This window comes from Dunckerocampus dactyliophorus, chromosome 1 (assembly GCF_027744805.1).
Source record: "Dunckerocampus dactyliophorus isolate RoL2022-P2 chromosome 1, RoL_Ddac_1.1, whole genome shotgun sequence".
Classification (NCBI taxonomy): domain Eukaryota; kingdom Metazoa; phylum Chordata; class Actinopteri; order Syngnathiformes; family Syngnathidae; genus Dunckerocampus; species Dunckerocampus dactyliophorus.
This window is the reverse complement of record NC_072819.1, coordinates 19037518-19061391: the sequence shown is the minus strand read 5'-3', so window position 1 is coordinate 19061391 and position 23874 is coordinate 19037518. Positions and strand designations below refer to the sequence as shown.

Genomic DNA, 23874 nt, shown 5'->3' with positions numbered 1-23874 from the left:
CTAAGCATGACAATCCCTTAAAGGCACATTTTACTCAACAAGTGCTTATTGTTAGCATGATTGACTTTGGCTCTCGTGCAACTCCACATTTACTGTAAATGACTGGCCTTTTCCATTTGCCATTTCCATTAACTGTGATGTAAATATTTGCACCAATCTTTGCATGAGATTATGACTTTTTCTTTTAATAAAATGCTCAATCTATGTTCCACTAGATAAGGTTTCTCCTCATGCCACGTTCCATTTCAGTAATTATAATAATTTTCATTTTCCCCCTCAGTGGCTCCGATATTGAGTCATTCTCTCACTGTGTCTTTCTCTCTCTTGCTGCTTTTAGCAATGGAAGAGCTGGATGGTGATGAGGTGAGAGTATCCTCCAGAGGGCGCCTCGCTGAGAGAGACATTGTACAGGTACTCATCATCATTCCATTCAATATTGGCGGGATGGATTTTAGCAGCAGCATAATAGAACACACAAGTGAACACTGGTGGGAGGCTTCAATTGGACTCTGGATTTGCTTGAATAGTCTGCCACAATTTTTGCTCAAACTCTTTTTTTTCTTCAAGCTTTCTTTATTTTTTTACACAGCATGAGAAGACAAACACTGTCTGCCTGTAATATATTCTTTGACAGAATTACTTAAAATGTATTTTGTACACTTAGTCTATTGAGAACTGTGAACATTATGTTAATTGTTAAAGAATAATATATAAAAATATATGTACCAGTATAAATAATTATTCTACTACAACACCTACTAATAATATCAATGAAGTAAATTGTATGCTAAATATGGGCAGTAATATATGAGGGAATATTTTTGTGTACTCATTTTTACTATATATGTACAGTATATATGCTGGGGTGCTCCGATTGATCGGCCACCGATCGGTATTGGCCGATTTCCATGAAAAAGGACACCGATCCTCCGATCCATCCGCCGATCACATCCGCCGATCAGCTTGGCTGCTGTGTGGGACTTACCTGTCTTTGTGACAGTGATATAAGTTTTGTACCCTGCAAAACATGCCACAGAAAACATCTCGCCAGGGTGGCACGTTCCATGGTATTTGGGCGGAGTGCACTTGGCAAGATTTGGTGAGTTATCGAGTTATCGAGGCTCGCGATGTGATTATCGGTCGGGCGGTGGCTAATGTAGCTCCCGTGTGTGCGGGAGGCGACAAACAACCGCGACTGGCTAAGCCCACCGCTGACACGCAGCAAACCACGCACACGTGATGCGACAAGCGCTGCATCACACCACACAGGCGAGCGAAGCACCCACATCCAGAGCGAATTGTCCCACGGTTTAGACTGGCTGTCAGATGTCACACTACCAAAGTAGTAGTAGGAACGGCATGGCTCAGGTGGTAGAGTGGTCGTCTCCCAACCTGAAGGTTGTGGGTTCAATCCTCCATCCCGTGATTGTGTGGAAGTGCCCGTGGGCAAGACACTGAACCTGCAGTTGCTCCTGGTAGGTAAATGTACTAGCAGTGTCAAAGCGTGACCACATGAGGAGCCTGCAAGCCTGCTTTTCATTCAGGTTTACAGTTAATAATGTGAGAACACTAGAAATAAATGCATTCTGAAATACAAAGTGTGAGTTGTGGACACCAGCATTTTGTTCATGTTCTGGTAAAACAAGCATATTCGCTTTGTTTGGGTTGAAATAAGATATGAAAATAAATGTAACAAAAATGAGTAGCTCTTGGCCATTTTCATTTTGTAAAAGTAGCTCTACCAAATGTTGGTGACCCCTGATATACGTTTACGTTTACATTTAAACATGTAAACATTAAACGTTAGAGCAAAGAAAACCTGTTTATGACTTTCTAAATACATATTTTTTTTTACCATTATTAGAGCCTTGTGGACAGATATAACATCCCTATAGTCACCTTTGCACTCCTATTATTCTTTGTTTCCAACACATTGCTAATGAAGGAGAATGTCTGGCCAACTGTTTGTGACCTCAAACTGAAAGCAACTTGGGTTCTGCAGCAGGACAAATGATCCAAAACACACGAGCAAGTCCACCTCTGAATGGCTGAAGAAAAAGAAAATAAAGACTTTGGAGTGGCCTAGTCCCATTCCTGACCTGAATCCTATTGAGATGCTCTGGCATGACCTTATAAACAAGTATCCATTACGGATAATGCATTTTTGCCAAATACGAGCATGAGTACGTCTCGTCATTATCCGTAACAGTGTTGAAAGAACATCCTCATTATGTATTTACGGTCTGTGATTGGCCAGTCACACACAGCAACCGCCCCTCTCGATTCTGTCCCTCCCTGTTCTGCAGGCTGGAGCCACAGAGGAGTCGATCGGTGCCTCATTCACGTACAAGGTGCAATTGGCAAGTTGAAAACGACTTGTGTGACGTTGCCCACTGCCTCCACTTTATTAGGTTTTCCTCAGTTCGCCTCTATTTCGGTTTGTATCTAAAGTTACTTGGTAAACTTGTTTCGTAAAGTACACGGTGCATTTGACAAGACAGCGCTGTGTAGTCTTGTGTTGCGTCAGTCGCTTATGCAACTCAATTGGGGTAGCATGACCGCTTTTTTCCTTGAAATGTATTTTTTTCTTATTCCATGAAGTCATCATAAAACAGGCGTCTACCTGCAATATAAGAATGTTGTTCATTTTCAGTTGGCAGTACACAGACAGTGGTAACAGTAACCTGCATTGACTGGCCACAACATTAGGTACACCTTCACAAGAGCTGCATCTAACATTCTGCCTGTATGGCTATCACACTACATTATATACATAAGCGTGGTCAAATATTACACCCCTCTCAATACGTTGCAGTATGCACGTTGCAATCTTACACTTGTTTCATAACGTACGCGGTGCATTTCACAAGACAGCTCTATACGGCTCGTGCGTCAGTCACTGCTGGTATTTTTTTCGTCTGGTTGCTTCTAGTTTAGCTGGTGATATAAAGTCAGTTGGAAAACTTTGTTTGTTGTACTGAACGCAGTGCTTTTGAGAAAACTACAGTGAACAAGGCTGACAGGTTATTTCCATGTTTGCCATCACTGGATGTTGGTATGAATCACCAACTTCACACAGATCGTACAGATCACTTATACACATACACAGTACACATATAGCTGAATAATAAACAAAACATATAGCAACTTCTGATGAATCAATGTCAATTTCAGAGTTAATATAATGTACCTATTTAAGCCCCACCCATTTCTGATTAAACCCACTCCGACTACAGATACGGATACAGATCATTTAGATGGGTAAACAGATACAGATAGTGGTGTACTCGCTCATCCCTATTCTCCCCAGCGCTGTAAGAGACTCATCACAAGCTATTGCCAACTCGTGATTGCAGTTGTTGCTGCTCAGGGTGGTGGGTCAACCAGTTATTAGGTTTAAGGAGCAATCACTTTTTCACACAGGACCATGTAGGTTTGGATTTTTTTCTCCTTTAATAATAAAAACTTTCATTTTAAAACTGTGCTTTGTGTTCAGTCGTGTTCACCTCATGATTAATCAAAATTAATCACAGATATATACAGTACATATTTTTTTTATCTATACGTGTACCTTAAAAAGGCCATTTTTACGTATTTAATACTCTTGTCAACAAGGGAACTGGACTATAAATTGGCTTTATGCAAAAGTTTATTCAAGTTTCTGTAAATTTTAAACAGCTTGACACAAAATGGACCTTAGTGTATCAACAGACTCAATGTGCAACAGGTAGACATTGATAAGGTAAACTGTACTCACTCAACTATCATTCTCTCCAAGGAAATAATCTCACCAAATATAATTGTGATTAACGTCACAAATATAGGTTCACAAAAAGATGCAACAACTAAGTGAAATGACAACAGATGTTAGACAAAAAAATTATGTCAACTAACAAAAAATAAAGTGGACTCTTTTTCACTTACACAGTACACATCAATATTTTAAAAATATCGATATTTACTTTAAGCACAATATCAAAACCAACCGTACCGTTGATATCGATATATACTGGATTTGCGCTGCATCTCCCTCATCCCTGCATGCAGGAGGAGGGAGGAGGCTCCAGTCGAAGCGACAGCGTCTGCGGTGGAAGAATTAGTGGGCACGGAATAAGCAGTAGCTCAGTAATGTGGAGGTACTTTGAATTCAGAGCATAAAAAAATATTTTTCACCTCCTTAAAACTTGGCACAAACTCCAATATGAGGAATATGTGAAGCTGCGCACTGCCTGCCATGCTCCTGTCTCCTCATGAAAGGAAAAGCAAAGTGCTGTGCTATTATAAATAGGTGTCGCATCACATTGCTAAGATATGGTCCTCATTGCAACAGTGGAAAAAACAGATTTAAAAACCTGCTGAAAACGATGAAGTCGCGATGTCCAGCACGCTTCGCAGTCACAATTATTTAGCACGACAAGCTCTACCACAAATGTACAAGGAAGTTAGACAGTTGCTAAGCCTGATGCAGTTGACAGGTTGGTGTTCCTGGCACAAAATAAGGACATGCTCGTGTCTTCTAAAAATGTTTACCTAAACAAATACTACTGCTCAATTTAAAGTATTTTTGAGTTGCTGACATTTACATTTTTTTTCTTAAATGGGGCACTCCTTCAGATTTTGTTTTTTGTTATTAGCTGAGGATTTGAGCATAGCTAAAAGGTTTGTTATAAAAACATTATTTTTGACTATTTCTATATGTATTTCAAAAAGAAAATGGCCTACTTTATTTAGAGGGTATTTTCGATAACATTTCTTATGTGCATCTTGCATGAAGCTTTAAAATTTGTTAAGTATTTATTTTAATAAGACAACTTGACACGCATATTTGTTTTTTTTTGTCTAAACTCACTTAGCTTAAAAAAATATTGGGATATGTATCGTATATCAATATTCAGTCTAAATATCGAGATATGAGTTTTGGCCCATATCGCCCAGCTCGAAGCGCTCTGTTTGTTCGCTCACTTCCACATTTGTCCCCGTATACTGATGACACAAGCCCTTCAAATAGCTGTCTTCGACTGTGCCTGCTGGAATCTAGTAGCTCATAATGCAAGTTTTAGCTGTCAATTCAAAGAAAAAAAAAATGCTTGTGTCTACAAGAGACTTGTTATTTGGGACACTCATATGTCAAGGTATTACTGTATAAATGACAATAAAACATTACCTGCAGCACTCAAGCGCCATCTACAGCTTCTTCAGTTTCAGCTACAGTGTGGGCATAGTGATGCTGGTTTTCTTGCAGCGCCACAACATCTCTCAGTGGCTCTTGGTTTCTATGAACACTCTTGATCGTCTTCAGGGTGCTGCTGTTCCATCTTGTCCCATGTCCTGTCTTCCAGAGCTCTGAGGTTAAACTTGACATTCAAAATACCCTTTCTTTGTCCATTTCTGAGCGATATTAGTTCCCACTTGTGGCTCAGCATCAACTGCAACACCGCTAAATTTCCCCAAACTACGATGGGTCGATTGGGCCGAGGGTCAAACAGGATGTGCACATGTTAATCACACATTCAAGAAATTAGTGGTGTTATTGAGAATTTGCGTTATGTTATTATTGCATTAACTTTATTTTAATTCATACTTTTTATTTTTAAAATCACAAATATTAAAATTTGCTGACTTAGTACATTTTCAAACTGCTAAAATAATGCAAATAATAAAATAAACAATAACCTGTTACCCAAAAACGTCATACAGTATTTCTCTATAAGAGAGGAGAAATATGATCTTAGGGGTAAATCAAATTTAAAACATTTATATGCGAGAACAACGCTGAAAACCCACAACATTTCTGTATCTGGAATTAAATTATGAAACGGATTGAGCAATTAACTCAAACAATGTACCGAGATGAGCGAATTAAAAAAACAATACAAGCAGTTGATGTTTGCTAAATACAAGGCAGAAGAGTCTTGATTATTATACTTGTATATGAATCATGCTTGTTTCTATTCTTTACTTATTATTACACTGATTATTATATAGAAAAATATTGTATATTGAAGTGAATAATATGTACTGCAAAAGATGTGGAATGGATGGGGGGTAGGATTAAATAAATTTTGCCCGCAGCCCTCTGTTTGCTCGCTCGCTCACTCGCTCGCTCGCTCAGGTGTAGGTCAGTAAAAACAATCCTGGCAACAACTGAATGGTATGGCAGGGCTTAAGTAGTCCAGGTGTAATTGTTTGCAGGTGTGTGATGGGCTCCTCCCAAGCCAGACAGAAGTGCAATGCAACAGATGACACATAGGCGGAAGCAAAGCAGCACCACAACTCACGACTATATGTATGTATGTACTTTATGTGTGTGTGTGTGTGTTTGTGTGTGTGTCTATATATACATACATACATACAGTATATCTGTATGTATAACTATATATACACACAATATCTGTATGTATAGGATAACTAACCCCATCATCAGTTAAAGTTCAATTAATGAGACCAATGTAGTGTAGTACGTTTTGTTAAAAATTTTACTAAACTTGCTTGAAACCAGGCTGCTTCAAGCTTGTGCTGTGTTGCCACTCGTTTCCTTTAAATTGTGTTTTATGAAATAGTTTTTGGAACAGACAATAAAACCTTTTGTCATCATCTTAGCAAGCATGACAAATAAGCAGGAACTATAAAGGCTAGTGATAACAATACAGTATATGGTATACTTGAAACAGCCCAGTTCGTCATGTTGTGTAGTGATAAATGAGCCCAAATAATCCCAAAACAAAGAATCTTATATAAGCTGCTGGTAAAAGGAATGCTGAATAATATGTCATTTATAAACATAGTGTGTACATTGATATGTATTAATATGTATCATTTCTGCTGTACTGATGTTGCCATTATGTTTCAGCATCAGCATCTTCACATGTTGTAATCACATTAGCATGCACACTTCTGATTACCTTTGACCTTTTAATGAGAATGCCATCGCCATCAATTGATCATTGCACATTTTATGCAGCCTGGTTTTGTATTGATCCAAAGCGTTTGCTTTGCATGGCAGCAAGTGACTCCCACCATGAGTCATGTGGTTCCTATTAGGACTCAACAGTCATGGTGGGGCAAATGCTCTCCCACATGGGACCAGTGGGAAGCTTTTTGTTTACACACAACAAAACATTTATAGCTTTGCTTACAAAGTAACTTGTCATAAAGTAGATGTTATTTCTTTGTGCTGACAAATACAACACAAAGAGCTTCCTTTTTCTTTGAATAATCAAACAAAATTAGGTTTATCCATCTTCGTCATACTGTCCCACGAGTTTGGTCCAAACTTGGGAATGGCTAATATTTGACAGCACAGCATGCCTGGATCTTGGACTTTCTTTTAGTTTTTGTCGTAGATCCTTAAAAACGGGGCGCTTTTGTCATATAGAGGATCTTGGCTAGCATTGTTGGTCGATCATTAAAAAGAGCTATATGAGATCCTCTATATCAGGTGCCCAACCTTTTTGGACCCAGGGACTGGCTTGTGTCCCCACAAATCTGGGGGTGGGTAGTGGAGGTTTGTATATTGCTATTATAGCGATCTAATTTATTTTATCTATTATATAATGTGTAAAACTAAGACAGTAACAACATCAAATTAGCAGCACGAAATGAATACATACTCGCCATCCACCAGTAAGAGCCTAGAGTTTGTTTGTGTTGTTTTGTAACATGTAGTGTGCTAGTATGAATTAACCTGTGGTTGTGAACATAAGAAAGATGCACATTAGCACCCAATAACAACATCAAAGCTTACATTTACCTTTATTATTCCCACATAGTATCAGCATGTGGGCCCAAATATGAGCTGAAAGAAAAAAGGGGAAAATACAGTTTAGTAGTCTATCTGTGCAGTGTGGGAGTTAGCACACGCACAAAGATGCGTTGAAATACCATCAAACAAAGTCGCCGCTCGCAACAAACAACAAAAACATGCAAAAACTTTGGGATTTCTAACTGTATATTATTTTTGGAATATAATAATGGCCCGTAGTTCCCAAATTGATATGCATTTACACAACATTTCATGTAGTTTTTTTTAAGTGCTTTTTTTTTGTTTATCATTGCGCCTGAAAGTTTGCCCGGTGCTTGAGGACCCCTGCTCTATATTATAGAGGATTTTGATTAACGTTGTTGCATTAGACCCTTAAAAACAGAACAGCAGAGTGCTGCTGTCATAGAGGATCTTTGGTTAGCGTTGTTGCAGTAGATGCTTAAAAGCAGCAGAGCCCTCCTGTCATTAAGAGGATCTTTGACTAGTGTTCCCTAGTCTTTAAAAACAGCAACACGCGCCTGTCATACAGAGGATCTTTGACTACAGTTGTTGCTGTTGACCCTTAAAAACAGCACAGTGCCTTTGTCATAGAGGATCTTTGGCTAGAATTGATGCAGTAGATCATTAGAAACAGCAGAGCACTCCTGACATATAGAGGATCATTGACTAGCATTGCTGCAGGAGGTCTTTGAAAAAGCAGGATGCTCTTTTCATTCAGAGAATCTTTGACTAATGTTGTTGCAGTAGACCCTTAAAACAGCAGGGCACTCCTGCTGTGACATTTTTTTTTTTTTTGCAATAGGTCCTAAAAGCTGTTGTTTTGTTAAGGTCCAATTGAATGAACGTGATTGGTGAAATATGGCACATACTCATGCAATGTCACTGATCAATGACTTGTCTTTCCAGTTTAATTGACCGACAGTGTCTGTCAAACAGCATTTGAAGACAACTACTGTATATAATTAGTCTAATAACTGTTAAAACCTCAGGGCCAAGAAAAAAACATGTTTTTATATGTTCCCTGCTGCTCCAGTTTGTTCCGTTCCGGGACTACGTGGACAGATCCGGAAACCAGGTCCTCAGCATGGCCCGGCTGGCTAAGGATGTCCTCGCCGAGATACCAGACCAGCTGCTGTCTTTCATGAAGAGCCGAGGGATAGAACCGCGACTGGCCCTCTCCTCCTCACCGCTTCCTTAGCCGGCATTTCCACTTGTCTCCTCCATTTTCCACCCCAAAAAACCATCAACAACCTGTCCTCCCTCTCAAATCATCTCCACCACATCCACCAGCATCATCTCCTGACAAGTTAAACCGGAACAAAGCTCTGCATGTGTAAAAGTGATCATGTCCATAATTGGCAAGAAGTAGTGTCTAGCTCTATTGGGATGGGCAACATATTCATTTTATTTCAGTTTTAATCAGAGCAAGAAGGTCAAAATAAATGGACTTGTCAAGTCAATTCAATTTGATCAAAACTTGGGACAGGCATTTTTGCAGCAGATTTCTAAAAACAGCCAAGTGCTTGTGTTAAATAGAGGATCTTTGCATTTTTTTGCAGCGGGTACTTAAAAACAATAGAGCAGTCTTGTCATGTAGAAGATCTTTGACTCGTGTATTTTTTTGCTGTAGGTTGTTAAAAACAACAGAACATTCCTGACATAAAGAGGATTATTGACTTTTTTTTGGCAGTTTGTTCTTAAAACATCAGTGCTCCTGTCATTAGCAAGTCTGTATGATATTCACAACAGAAGTTATCTCAAGGCACGTTACACATGGCTCATATATTTAAAAAAAAGTAGCTGACCCCGACGTAAGGAAGCGCTTGGTGACAGAGGCAAGGAAAAACCACGAACGGAACCTGGAATTAATTGGCAAGATGTCATGCATCGCCCTCGAGCACTGACAACCCTCCAATCAGATTGCTATCTCTGTACTACTTGCAGCCAACAAGGGGAGCATTTGCATGGTCCCTGAGGACTGTTGTGATAGGCTGTGATGTACTAACCAGCTTGTGAGGGCTCAAATGTCAAGATTTTCACCGATAAACCACCCTGAAAGACAAAACCCCACATCAATCTGCCAGCACCACACCCACCCATCTTTTCACAGCATGACGTGATGCTGGGTGCAGATTTGTCCTCCTGCTGTTAGAGAAATGCCAGTCTGCCCTGCAGAGAGGAAGAGGAGGAGGAGGAGGGAGGGAGTAAAGAACAAGTGAGGAGGGTGCAAGGGAGCCGAAAGGGAGATGCAGGAAGTAAATAAAAGAAGACGGCATACTTTTTGATGAATATTTTCGGGTGAGGGGACTCTGATGGATGCACATTCTCTGTGAAGCAATAGACTCAGCCTGGATTGTAATATTTGCCCTATGCATGCTCCCCCACCTCCTACTGTGTACCCACAGCGAGCTGTGTACAAAATGGACCAATGTCGCCCTCTTGTGGCAGTCATACATACAGACCTTATTATCTGTATTATGCATGACAACTGCTAGCTATGACTTAATGCAGCTATTATTAGTTAACATCTGCACATGACTTAGGCCAGAATTTATTAACTCATAATTTGGTGTATTTACATTTTTTTTGGAGTAGTTTTAAAAGCTGTAAACATTGTGCAAGTACGTGGGTCCATTTTCTAATGTTGTATTATGTACTATGATAACAAGATGTTGTCCTCAAGTCCCTTGCATGTTGGGGAATAAATGTCAGTCAACAGTGTGTGGTCACTGCAAAACAATGAATAAGACATACGCACGCACACACACACACAAAACTGCTTTTACAAACACAATAACGCTCACTTTTGATTATTTCACTACATGTTTATCAATGCTGTGCCCGTGTACCTAATATTGTGTCCCTTCAGTACACAATGCATTTAAATTGTCACTGATCCTGCATTGTGTGCCATGTCTTTTACAGACCAAGAAAGCTGTCCATTTCACAGGTTGTCATAATGTATAATATATATGTAACAATATATTCAACATCATCTCCTTCTTAAATTATTTTGTCTAGAAGTGTTTAAAGTGCTTTATTTTTGCAATAGGATCATTTTTTTTGTCTCTCCCCTGTCATTGGTTTGTGCATGTGTAGAAAGTCAGATTTAATGCACAACATTTTGGCACATGATTAAAACCACAAGTTTCACACTATAGACATCTTTTATTCTGAATCTACACTACATCTACTTACCTTTTGGTGAAATGCTGTCTTTAAAGGTCCCATCCAAGGGCCTTCTTGGAGGATGGCTGTAAAAAAAAAAAAAAAGACTTTGCTGCACATCTTAAAACAAAGATCTGCTAACTATCCGTCAGTTAGCTACAGATGTGGGAACTGTAGGTTTGATCATTTTTTTCAGCAAATAGGTTAATCTAGCATGATGTTGGTGCTAAAATGTGAGTATAATGTTAGCACTGTAGCTCACATAGCTAAGCTAGTGTTTCTAACGTTTTTGTCCTCCGGTCCCACGCCTTAATGTTACTGTTTTTGTAATATTATAACTTTATTTTCAATATCATTCCGATTTTTTCTTGTAATATAATGACTTTATTTTTAAGAGCTTCCGGCCTTTTTCTTGTAATTTTATGACTTTAGATTCTCGTAAAATAGCAGCTCTTTTGCAGCTCTTTATTCTTGAGAAACCGCAACCGTAATTCATAATATAACAACTTTATTTTCAAAAGGTTCCGACTCTTTTCTTGGAATATTGCGATTTTAGTGTCTTGAAATTACAACATTGTCCATATGTAATAACTTTATTCTTAAAATATGCACTTGTGTTGTGCTAATGTTCCAACTTTGTGTGAAATTGCACCACTTTTCTAGTAATATTGCAACTCTATTCTTGACGAATGACTTTTTTCGTATAATATTCAAACATTATTCTGGTAAACCTGCTGCCTTTTTCTTAAAATACTCCGACTTTATTTGAGAGAAATTGTGTCAATATTTTTTCATACAATGTACTTTTTAGAACTAGCAACTACAGTCTTTTATTCTTCAGAAATTGCAATTGTATGTGACATATGGCATGTATTACATTGGACAAGTTACAGTGTATATGTAATATGCGGATAAAGCCCACAGTAGCACTTCTTGGACATACACCTAGAACCTTTTAAAATGTTATCGTATGGGTTCTTTTGACTGTGCCGTATTTTGTGTCATGGAGTTGCTAATGTAGTGTGACCGTGCCTCATGGGATTGCATCATTTGCATAAGATTTGCATATTCCTGATTCTGACCCACAACCTCATTTCTTCAAAGGAGGCAGATTAAAGCACTGTAATGAATAATGTATACTTGGAGCTGTGTAATAAGGAGGAGTGGCATCACTGAGCTCACCTACTTTAGTGGTCTACATGTATAATATCAGCCAGTGTTTTGCTTTGTATTTGGCTTTTTTGAGTATGGGGTGCCACCACAAAAGGGGAAAAATGTTTGATGAAGACCATAGAACCGCCAGTGGAACATACTGAGGTGAAAGCCATACACAGATCCTGGTTGCTCAGTACAACCTGGCGAGTGGGCTCCCTGTATACTTAAGATCTGTTTACTGCTAATGTGAAGAGACTTGCCTCCCAGGTACACACTCATTTCGCCCTGCAGGTTTGTCATGGTGAGTACATCATTTGTTGTTTTGTCAAGTTTTATTGTATGATGGTTAACTTCTTTTTACACTTGTGTGACAGTTAAGGATGTTAAAAAAGAATGGTGTCTTCAGCATGTCTGACTCTCCATACAAAGGTACTTTTAAAAAATGTTTGTAAATATAGTGACATTGCAGAATGGTTAACTTATTTTTACACTTGAATGACAGTTCAAAGATGCTATAAAAGATGCTATAGTTCATGGGTGTTTTTCCACTGAGGGCTGCATATAAAAAAATGCAAGGGTGTGGGCACCACTTTGATATTCAGACATTTTTGCTTATTAAACAGGCTAATATCTGTTAGGATAATCCATAATGCCACTTATAGAGAACATACAAACCCTTTATTCCTAAAATCACAATGATTAAAATTTGCTGATCTAGTAAATTTTCAAACAGCTATAATTATGCATAAAGCAAAGAATAACCCGCTACGCAAAAATATCTTACAATTCTTCTCAACTAGAGAGGACAAGTATGATCTATCTATCTATCTATCTATCTATCTATCTATCTATCTATCTATCTATCTATCTATCTATCTATCTACCTACCTACCTACCTACCTACCTACCTACCTACCTACCAACCTACCTACCTGCCAAGTACTTTCCGGGTCATGAGGTTGTTGTAGCCACTTAGCTATTGCTAGCTTGTAGCTGAGTTAAGTGGAAAGTAAACTGACTGGTGCCACCTATGTTGATTCCTGCTTAGTTACCTCACGCTGGTGCTATCTGCGACACACCCACCCTCGTGGTTTCGACATATCAAGCCCAGTTCCGACTGCGAGGAATAACATAGGACGTGACAAAGTATTTCCACGTATTGGCGCCGTTGGATGCTTCGATGATGGCAAGTACAGCAGCCCATAGGCCTATCTATACAGCAGTTTTTTATTATCGGTTTTCATTACAGGGAAAAACCCGATACCAATGTCAAACGATATTACATTTTTATGGCAATATGAAGCCGATAACACTGTTGGGCCAATATTATCTGACATTCCTAATTATTATATATTTACAGTATTATTATTTGTTAGGGCCGCACGGTGGTCTAGTGGTTAGCATATTGGCCACAAAGTCACAGTCAGGAGATCAGGAAGGCCTGGGTTTGAATCTCTGTTAGGCATTTCTGTGTGGAGTTTGCATGTTCTCCCCATGTGTGGGTTTTCTCCGGGTACTCCGGTTTCCTCCCACATTCCAAAAACATGCATGTTAGGTTAAATGGTGACTCTAAATTGTCCATAGGTGTGAATGTGATTGTGAATGGTTGTTTGTCTATATGTGCCCTGCGATTGGCTGGTGACCAGTCCAGGGTGTACCCTGCCTCTTGACCAAAGTCATTTGGGATAGGCTCCAGCATGCCCCCGCAACCCTAATGAGGACAAGCGGCATAGAAAATGGATGGATGAATGGATGGACGTTCTATTCAGACCATAACGACTTTTATTTGTAGAATCTGTTGCAGGCCAATAAAAATCAAGTTGTGGGCTACAAATGGCCCCCAAGCAGAACTTTAGACACCCCTGCTGTAGTCTCCTGTGTATGTGTGTGTGTGTGCGTGTATGTGTGTCTGTGTGTCTCCCAAAAGTCTGGACAAAGTAGGGGATTGCAAAGTACGGTGTGGCTTTGTACCACTGAGGCGTCACGCTAGCCGTGAAGGCCGTCCCGAGTCACCCCAAAACGTCACTGGCTATCGGGGCTCTGGTGAAGTTACCACGGTAATGGATACACTACTGCCTTGTAGATGACTCTGGAAAGTCAAAGACTAAGGGAGTTAACCCTGACAGAAAATCAGGAGTGGAGCCTCTCAGGCGGCTGAATGGCATACTTGTCATCTTCCAGTAGATCCTGCATCCCTGACTATACTATACTCGACTATATTTTGCCATTGGATCCGTCTTTCCGGGACGAGAGAGTGAGGCCGATCCCGTGCAAGTCTCCCTCAATATAATCCAAGTCACGCGCAAGTCATGACACTCACTCAAAGACCTGTGGCGATGGGACCGTGACAAAGCAGCAAGTGAGGGTCCGCTGGAAGCTGTAGCCACAAACCTGCACATAGGTGGCTCAGAGCATTGGCTCGCTCTACGCTGAAATTAGCAGGAGCATAGTTCAGTAGCCCGCTGAGTGACCAAGCAGCGCTCTTTAGGATTGCTCTGCTTGCCTCCCAGACTGAGGACGGGGCTAGAAATGTGCCCTAATCATAGTCTGCTTCACTACACCTTGGTCAGCATACTGCGGCTGGTGGGGATCCCACAATCGCGGTAAAAATATGAGGAAAATGAAATCACGAGTACTTACTTTAGCATCTTGGAACCTGAGAACCAAGATCAACAACACAAGGGCTGACCGACCCGAGAGAAGAACAGCACTTGTGGCTGAGGAGCTTGCCCGTTACAGCGTCGGTATCGCAGCCCTCAGTGAGACCTGCCTCCCAGACAAAGGCCAGCTAACAAAGGTGAGGTTATACCTTCTTCTGGAGTGGATGATCAGATGAAGAGCGACGAGAGACAGAGTAGGCTTTGCCATTAAGACCCCTCATCTGAAGAAACTGATGAGAATCCCAGAGGGTCACAACGACCGACTCATGAAACTCCAACTTCCACTTGATAGATGTAGAAATGCCACCTTGATCAATGATGACCAATCCTGAAGAAACAAAGGACAAGTTCTACAAAGACCTGAACAACCTGATGTCTGCTGTCCCAAAAACAGACAAACTTATTGTCCTTGGCGACTTCAACGCTTGCGTCGCTACTGACCACCAAGCCTGGGATAGAGTCATTGGCACATATGAGTTGAGAACTGCAACAGCAATGGTCTCCTCCTGCCCAGAACATGTGCTACACACGACCTGGCCATCACCAACACACTGTTCCAACTTCCGACCCAAAACAAACTATCATGGACGCACCCTCGCTCCAAGCACTGGCATCTCATTGACCACATTATTGTGAGGGCCAAATATAGGCAAGATGTGCGGGTTAAAAAGGCAATGTGTGGAGCTGATTGTTGGACTGACCATCGTCTCATCATATAAAAAATGAAGCTCTGCTTCAAACCCAAGAGATGACCACATGGACAAAAAGTTGTGAAGAAACTCAACACTACAAAATTTAAATCCGAATCTTTTGCTCATGAACTCGCCTCCCTCTTAGACACCAAACTTGCCGATTTCCAAACAAGCTCAGATATAGAAAAAGACTGGACCTCCCTCAAAACTTCCGTCCACTCTGCTGCCCTCCAGGTGCTGAGACCAGGAACCAGAACCCATCAGGACTGGTTCGACAAAAATGATGCAGAAATCCAGACTCTGCTGGGGGAAAAACGACAACTTCTCAGAGCGTACCAAAGCAACCCCACATCTGCAGCAAAGAAGACTGCCTTCACAGCGGCGCATTGTTCAAGCCAGGCTCCGGGCTATGCAGGACTCCTGGCTCAGTAGGAAAGCAGATGAGAGGCTAAGCCAACAGACATGACACCATGAGGTTTTATGATACTCTGAAAGGATTGGATGGTCCTCTATCTTCTGGCTCATCACCCCTACTTAGTGCAGATGGGAAAACCATCCTCACTGAAAAGAAGCAAATCCTGGACAGGTGGGCTGAACACTTTGACAGCATGCTGAACTGGCCTGCATCAATAAATGACAATGCTATAGCACGTCTCCCCCAGACAGCCACCAAAGTCACAAACCACATCGTCAAGGCTAGCAGTGTGTTTGGAAGGCTGAGGAACCCATACCGAGTTCCTCAGCCTTCCAAACTCGGTATGGGACAGGAGAGGGATCACGCTTGCCACAAAGATCAAGGTTTACAGAGCGGTCGTGCTATCTACCCTTCTATACGGCTGCAAAACATGGACCCTGTATAGGCGTCATGAAAGAATGATGCAACAGTTCTACTTCTGTTGCCTGCGCAACCTTCTGCACATCCGCTGGAAGGACAAGGTCCAAAATTTTGAGGATCTGAATCAGGCTGAACTCCCCAAAATCATTACCATCATGCGCAAGGCACAGATCCAATAGGCTGGCCACCTAGCTCGCGAGCCTGACACCCGCATCCCGAAACGACTCTTCAATGGTGAACTATGCCAGGGAAAAAGAACTGTAGGCAGACAACGGAAGCACTTCAAAGACAGCCTCAAAGCATCCCTGAGAGACTTTGACATCTCCACATCGGATTGGGAACAACTTGCTACTGATTGCTCTACCTGGCGCAGCCTCATTTTCAAAAGAGCAAGGTCAGCGGAGAGAGTGAGAATGATAGAGGCAGAAAGGAAACGCCAGATGCGAAAGACCAAAGTATCCAGTGGTAGCAATGCACTGAGCTGTGGACGAGGATTTTCTGCCCGGATTGGTCTCATCAGCCATCTCCGGACAAACAGTCCAAGCCCCACAAGCAACTAAATGAGATGTCATGGTCATCTTCGACTACAAAGAATGAACAACATGTGTGCACATATATTATTTGTTAAAGGCATTAAAGAAGGGCTACTGTCTTTAAACTTCATTGTCACGACACTGTAATGCTTGCAGAGAATATTGTTTATAAATGTTGAAGTGTTTTTTTTTAACATGAATACAGTATATGTTCATTGTTAGCATATTTTTTGACTTGGGAATATCCACCCTGTGTGTTCTCTGAGGGAAAACTGTGTGAGCGCTGTCTCCCTAGCTCCTGATTTATGGTGGTTCTGTCACAGAAAACAGATGCCAAAGTCTGGAAAATCTGCCTATTATGAAATAAGTCAAGGCTGGACTGCAGGATAGAGTGGTTGTTCACCCCAGCAAAGTCTCTCCTGCTATAAATAAAAAGCTTCAGTCAGAAATCTATCTGATGGCTGGAACACTTATCTGGCTAGCTTATTATGACAGGAGCAATGTATAGTGCCATTTTGCAGCAAACTGTGTGCCGCTGAGCCTGAGTAATCTCTCAAAGTGACACTCTGAAACAAAAAAGACAAGTCATGCTGCAACACATTGCACAAATATGGCAGACATGTTGTTCAACACAATATGTTAGCCTCAGAAATGTTATTTTCTTTCCTTTTTGTCCAAAACGGTAGAGAATTGGGGACTATTGTCAAATATATGAAGAACATTCTTTAGAAACTGCAGCCCTCAACCAAGGCTTTATTCAACGTGTCTTTGGAAATCACAGCACATTTTAAATTTATGTAAGTTGCGGATGAGACTGTTCCTGTCCTGTGCTGCAGGTGGCGATGGTGTCCATTAGAAACTGTTTGATGTAAGAAACCAAAGAGAAGAAAAATTGTGTTTATTCTTGTGAAATCATGACTGTTTTCTTGTAATATCATGCATTTCTTTTTCATTTTTAAAAATAATATTAGCATTTTATTTTCAATAACTTGCAAATGTTTTCTTCAACTATAACTGAGCATACATCTACTGATGCGTCTGGTCACATCTTCAGTTATGTTCCTGGAGTCACTGGGTATTTTGGGTTTTTCAACATCATACACACTCATCCAGGTGAGCCAGCCACCATGCTGGCCAGTAACCATGACTCCATGGATCTCCTCTCTTGCGCCACAGCCATCTCTTGGCCCTCTCTGCCACTTCAGTGGTATTCCTCTCTCTATCGATGCCCAGAGTGCTGAAGGCCCTAGCCAAAGAGCGAGCCGCAAAACCTCTGCATCCCACCTCCACTGGGAAGCACCTAGCTCTCCATGCCTGCTGACAATTGTTGACTAGTTCCATGTACTTGGAGAGCTTCTTTTTCGAAGGCTTCTTCCAGGCGGTTTTCCCACGGAACTGTCAGCTCCAGCATCACAGCCTTCTTGATGGTCTCAGACACAATGTCTGGTCGCAAGGTGGTAGCAGCGATGTGCCTGGGGAACTTTAGCTTCCTCTTGACTTCCGCCAATAGGTGCCAGTCTCTTATAGAGGTCAGGATGCCTGTAACTGTTGTTACGGTGGAGGTTGCCTGCCGCCCAGCTCTAACAAAACCAATTGTTTTCTTGGTAGAGTGGCGCTGCTTTTCCCATCCAAGTCCAGCGCTAACGGTTTCAGCAATGGTCAACAGGATTTGGTCAAACCTCCACCGGTACTGTCCTTCTCCAAGTGCCACAGTGCAGCAGCTGAGGATATGCTCGTGGGTTCCCTGCTTTGAACACAAAGGCCATGCTGGTGACTCTGCTATGCCCCACGTGTGCAGGGTAGATGGGCTAAGAAGAACATAATAAACTGCCTGGGTGAGGAATTTGATGCAGTGAGGCTCGACTTTCCAAATGTCAGTCCAGGTCACCTTCTTCTTAACCACATCCTCCCATCTTGTCCAAGCTCCCTGTTGTTTCATCCCCACGCCCTTGCTTGACTCCTCCACTCCTGTTTTCACCTCCGCTTGAATCATGCGCTGTCTTTCCTTACCTCTGATGTTCATTTGTGAAGTTCTAAAGGATCTTAGGCTATGCTACCACACTCACAAGGCTCCAATGACGCAGCCTTGCCTGGACAGCATCCTCTGCCCTTCACTTCCTGCCAGTCTTCACTTGAATTCCAGCTTTTGCCAGCCTGTACTGCACCACTTCTCTCGCGCTCGCTACCTTGCATTCTTCCTCCAAGAATTTGAAGGGCAGCTGTAGCTTGTTGTTACAACCATAAAATACGATGCTGCTCAAGGTCTTTGGTAGTCCAATTTAGCCATTTGTCCAATTCAGTGCAGGTTGATTGGATGGAAGCTGTATCTCTCAGAGAGCAGTCGAAAACTTTGCTCATGCTTTTGACTGGCTTCTCTGTGATGCTTGGTATGCCTGTGCCTACAATGTGAAAATGTTACTTTCGTCAGCACCATAGATATTGACTTGGCAGGTTTAAAGCATCTGGGCCCACTCCACCAACTTTTCAAGTCCCTTCAGAATCCACTGGCAGCCTGGGACTGATTCTATCGTGACTGTAAGGTCATCTATGAATGCCGTGATGGGTGGCTTTCGTTTCCCGAAATTTGTCAGCGCCCTCTGCACTCTGGCTTAGCAGACTTGGTGAGCATATTCCTGGCTAATGAAAACAGTGTCACGGAGATTGTGCACCCTGTGAATAAGCAGAACAAGAAGAAGCACTTTTGGCGTGGCAGTTTTGGACAAAGCAGTTGACAAAGCATTGAACATCTGATATAACATACAAAAATGGGCCACAACAGGTATGTTGTTTGACTAGCAGTGATTGACATTGTGAGATCTTTGCAGATACTGCAAGGTACAAAATGAATGAGCAGAGGTACCTGTTTAGCTAGCCTTGGCATGATTTGGCATGAAAACGCATGTTATTATTCTAAGATTCATAGAATATATCTAGTTGAAAAAAAATGTATTTACTTACTTCCACCTTGGCATGCTTTTCCACGGTCAAACTTCTTCCACTGTGTTTTTCACACGCAGATCCCGGTTGAAGAAAGATCGTCGAGACAGCTGACAGCATATGCATTCTCTGGTAATACACATTCAGTCTCAAACTTTCCTGCATCTGAGGCACAATATTAAAACAATTGTCCTCGAAATGTGCCTAACATAATACTAAAGAATCTGTACCAAAGATGCGTCTTTTGAAAACATTAACAGGCTTACTCGTCGGCTCGAGTGTTCAAGTAAAAACCTACCACACAACGAGCTGGCATAATATCAAAAAATGTATAACAACAACAGAAAATCAACAAAAAATGTTGAGCTAACTTGTGTACACGTGTAATAACCACCAAGCTATTGAAAAATGTTGGCTTGTAATGAGAGCATTGGTAAGTTTGTGCGTTTGTAATGGCGACCTGTATTTCACTCCGTTTAGTGACATAGATTGGTTTGACTTCAGTCCACCAAATGTCACTAATGTTGCTTTTCACTAAAGTACCAAAGCTTCGAATCTGTTCTGGCACAATTTGAAGGAAAGCCTCAATGCTTCATGAGGCTTCACCCGCCCATCTCTAAACCATATAAAACAAAACATAAAATGCCGTGGTATTTGAATCTAAACAACCGCTATCATTAGTAGTACAAATAATTTAACTAGCCGTGTACAGTTTTGCACTGTTTAAAAAGCATTTATTTTATTAAAAGTTTTTAAAAATCTTTCTGTGTAACGTTTTTCTGTGCACTAAATATCCTATTTTATGACGTGCACACCTGCAGTCTATAGTCAGGTGCAGCTTATATACGAACACATCTTTATTTTCCTCTAAATTTAGTGGGTGCGGTTTATACACAAATTACGGTAATATGATTGAAGATGTGGGACAGGCTTTTGAGACAGAAATGCAGCTGTTTGCAATTTTATCCACCCATCCCTTTTCTATTCCGCTTGTCCTCATTGGGTTCATGGGGAAGCTACAACCTATCCCAGCTGACTGCAGCCGAGAAGTGGAGGAAAACCCTGGCCAATCACAAGGCACATATAGACAAACATCTATTCACACTCATTCACACTTATGGACGATTTTGAATCTCCATTTAACTTAGCATGGATGTTTTTAGAATGTGTGAGGAAATGTACCGTAAATCACCGTGTACAAACTGCACTTTTTTCCACTGGAAAGAAGCGAAAAATCGGGGTGCGGTTTATACACGGTGACAGGTCTGTGACCAGACGCAGAAATTGACGAGAAGCCCATTTTAGAATAGCTGTCTGTGGGTCAGACAGTTGCTTTGACTTAAGCGCCCTCTGCTGTACAGTTGCTGAAAATGCTTGTGTTTGCAATTTCTTTCTAACTTATCTGACAGCTGACTTTATTTTCACACAGTGAAACGATCTCTATATACACTGAAGGTAACCTAACCTTCCATTAAAACATTGCAAATTTAAAATACAATACAACGTTGGAGTTTATTCAAATTCACACTGAAGCAATGCAATAAAATAAAAATAGAGAAAAAGAGAATCAGTGAAAGATAAGATATCAAAACATCTCTGAAAATTGCAAATTTCTTTATTTTGATTTTGTATTATTATTATTATTATTATTATTATTATTATTATTATTATTATTATTATTATTATTATTAATCTGTGCTTAGCCATAATATTAAAGATCTAGATGCCGAAGTTCAGATTTGTTCTTTCTTCTTCTTTTTGAAATTGCTTAGTACCTTTACGCATGTTGATTTGAGATGAAAGAGCTGGCAAGCATTTAGGAACTAAAATTGTTTTTTTCCTCGCCATGAGCCTGAAAGTGGGGGTGCGGTTAATACACGGGTGTGGTTTATACACGGTGCTTTACGGTATTTGTAAAATTACGACTTCATTATCATAGACTCACATCGTCCTTAAAAAAATTATATATATATATATATATATATATATTGTGTGTGTGTGTGTGTGTGTGTGTACTTTTTCATGTAGTAATATTTCTTAGGTTTCAACTTTACAGTACAATTATCCCTCGTTTATCGTGGTTAAGTAACCGTGATAAGTGAATTTCCACGAAGCCAAATTGCTTATTTAGAATTCAAATATTTTCGTAGAGCGCATTAGAAAACCTGTTTACGACCTTGTTGATACGGTTTTTAACACTATTAGAGCCTTCTAGTCATGAACTAACATCCCTATAGTCACCTCACACTCATATTACACAATATAGTAGACATAATAACCGTAAATAAGCCATTTAAGACATAAATAAAACTTCTGCTTGTGTGTGTTGCTATCAATATGTTCCCTAGCGTAGCTGTTTGGCGGGCAAACAGGAAGTGATGTTCAGGGGTTATGGCCACAACAGTAGTCGGTGTTTTTATTAGGGAGTTTTGTGCCTGTTGTGAGATAATTCAAATCTGCAATAAAAGGCTATTGTCTGGAGATCAAGTCTGGTGTGTGTGTCTGTGTGTGTGTCTCACTAAACATTACACTAACATTACTGACACCTAGTGACGAGTATGGAATACTACATATCATTTACAGAGCCTTTAAATGCCTTATACAGTATTTACTTGTACTGTATTTCAGTTCATTTAGCCATTTTTATGCAAAATGCATTAACATTTGCAAATGACATTTGCTTCAATATGCATATTTTGGACAAATAATAGGCCTTATTCAACCACAAAACAGCATGATTTATTAATTGATGTTTTTGAAAAACCATGATAGAGTGAAGCCGCGAAATTCGAACCGTGAAGTGGCAAGGGACGACTGTATTTACATAAAATGATGACTCTGTTTTCTGGTTATGTGCGATACCACTGATCTAGTTTCTTATCCGATACTGAGTTTGCAATTTTATCCATCCATCCATTTTGTATACTTGTCCTCATTAGGTTCACGGTTAAGCTTGAAGCCTATCGCAGTCCCCCGATCCGATCGCGAGTAAAATTCAGGCTGGTATCGATGATACCGATATTTTGTTCAAATTCAGCTAATGTGTCTGGTAAATTTTAAAAAGTAGTGTATTTCAAATCATCCCACTACTGGAATAAGAATCATGTATTTATTTATTTTAAACCCTGAAGTATACTGAGGTAGCAGCTGATGTACAATATAGCCAAGCTAAAATACAACAACAGAAAAAACAGAGGACAAAATGTTATCAAGTATGTGAAAATGGTCTTTTAAACAACAACAAAAAATACGTAAAATGATAATAAAAAGCCATTAAAATGAATTATTAATTATTAAGAACTACTATAACAATGACAACTATTTACAATTCACACATGACTCCATTTCCGATCGACTTTTGCTTCAACAAACAGACAAACATTACCTCAAAAGACTGAAGTATCAAAGGTATCCATATTTTGATTTGAGAATTGATTTTAGAGCTGTTGTGTCCAAGTGTTGGTATCGGATGTATCGATATTTCAGTGTTGATTTGCATATCACTACTGTTCTCATAATATTACGATTTTTTTCTTGCAATATAAAAAATTTTTGTTCTTAATTTTACAACTTTTAAATTTAAGGAAATGCAGCTGTTTCCTTGACATATTACAACATTATTCTTGTGAAAAAATTAAGATTTGACATAACATTACGCAAATGACAACTTTCATCTCATAATATTTGAACTTTTCTTGTATAATAATGACTTAATTTACGACTTGACAGTATTTTCATAATAATCTGTTCTCATGAGAGTAAGACTGTTTTTCTTCGAAGTATGACTTTATTCAGATAATTCTAGGATGTTTTTCTTGTTGTAGTGTTTAATTTTTCACTTCAGTGTTGCCCGAATACTCCAACTTTTAGAAGTAACTGTTGTAGGCTGTGTTCAGCACCAATCACATCCAGACTTGTCTGCACAGGGAGTGACGACAAAAGTTGGTTAATGTGAAAGTGCAGTGTAGGCCTGCGGGGTGTAGGGGGGAAGTGATGGATCATTACAAATGCAGGGTGGATCTGGTTGACTGTTGACAACTATTAAACATAATCTTTGCAAGAGGTGGCTGGACGTAAACATGATATTACAGTGGGAATAGTGAAGCGAGACTTGAAGGAGTCCACTGCAGCG

At 40.3% G+C, this 23874-nt stretch overlaps 1 protein-coding gene across 4 annotated transcripts in view; it reads left to right on the top strand.

Moving 5' to 3' along the window:
* The window catches only part of LOC129181767 (copine-9), a 134163-nt gene extending 123231 nt beyond the window's left edge, over window positions 1–10932 (top strand). For all 4 annotated transcript variants that reach the window (XM_054777368.1, XM_054777394.1, XM_054777376.1 and 1 more), the window contains 2 exons: window positions 338–411; window positions 8796–10932. In XM_054777368.1, coding sequence (XP_054633343.1) covers window positions 338–411; window positions 8796–8960 — 239 coding nt within the window. In that variant the 3' untranslated portion in view covers window positions 8961–10932. The remainder of the gene's footprint in view (window positions 1–337; window positions 412–8795) is intronic.
* The last annotated feature ends 12942 nt before the right edge of the window (window positions 10933–23874 follow it).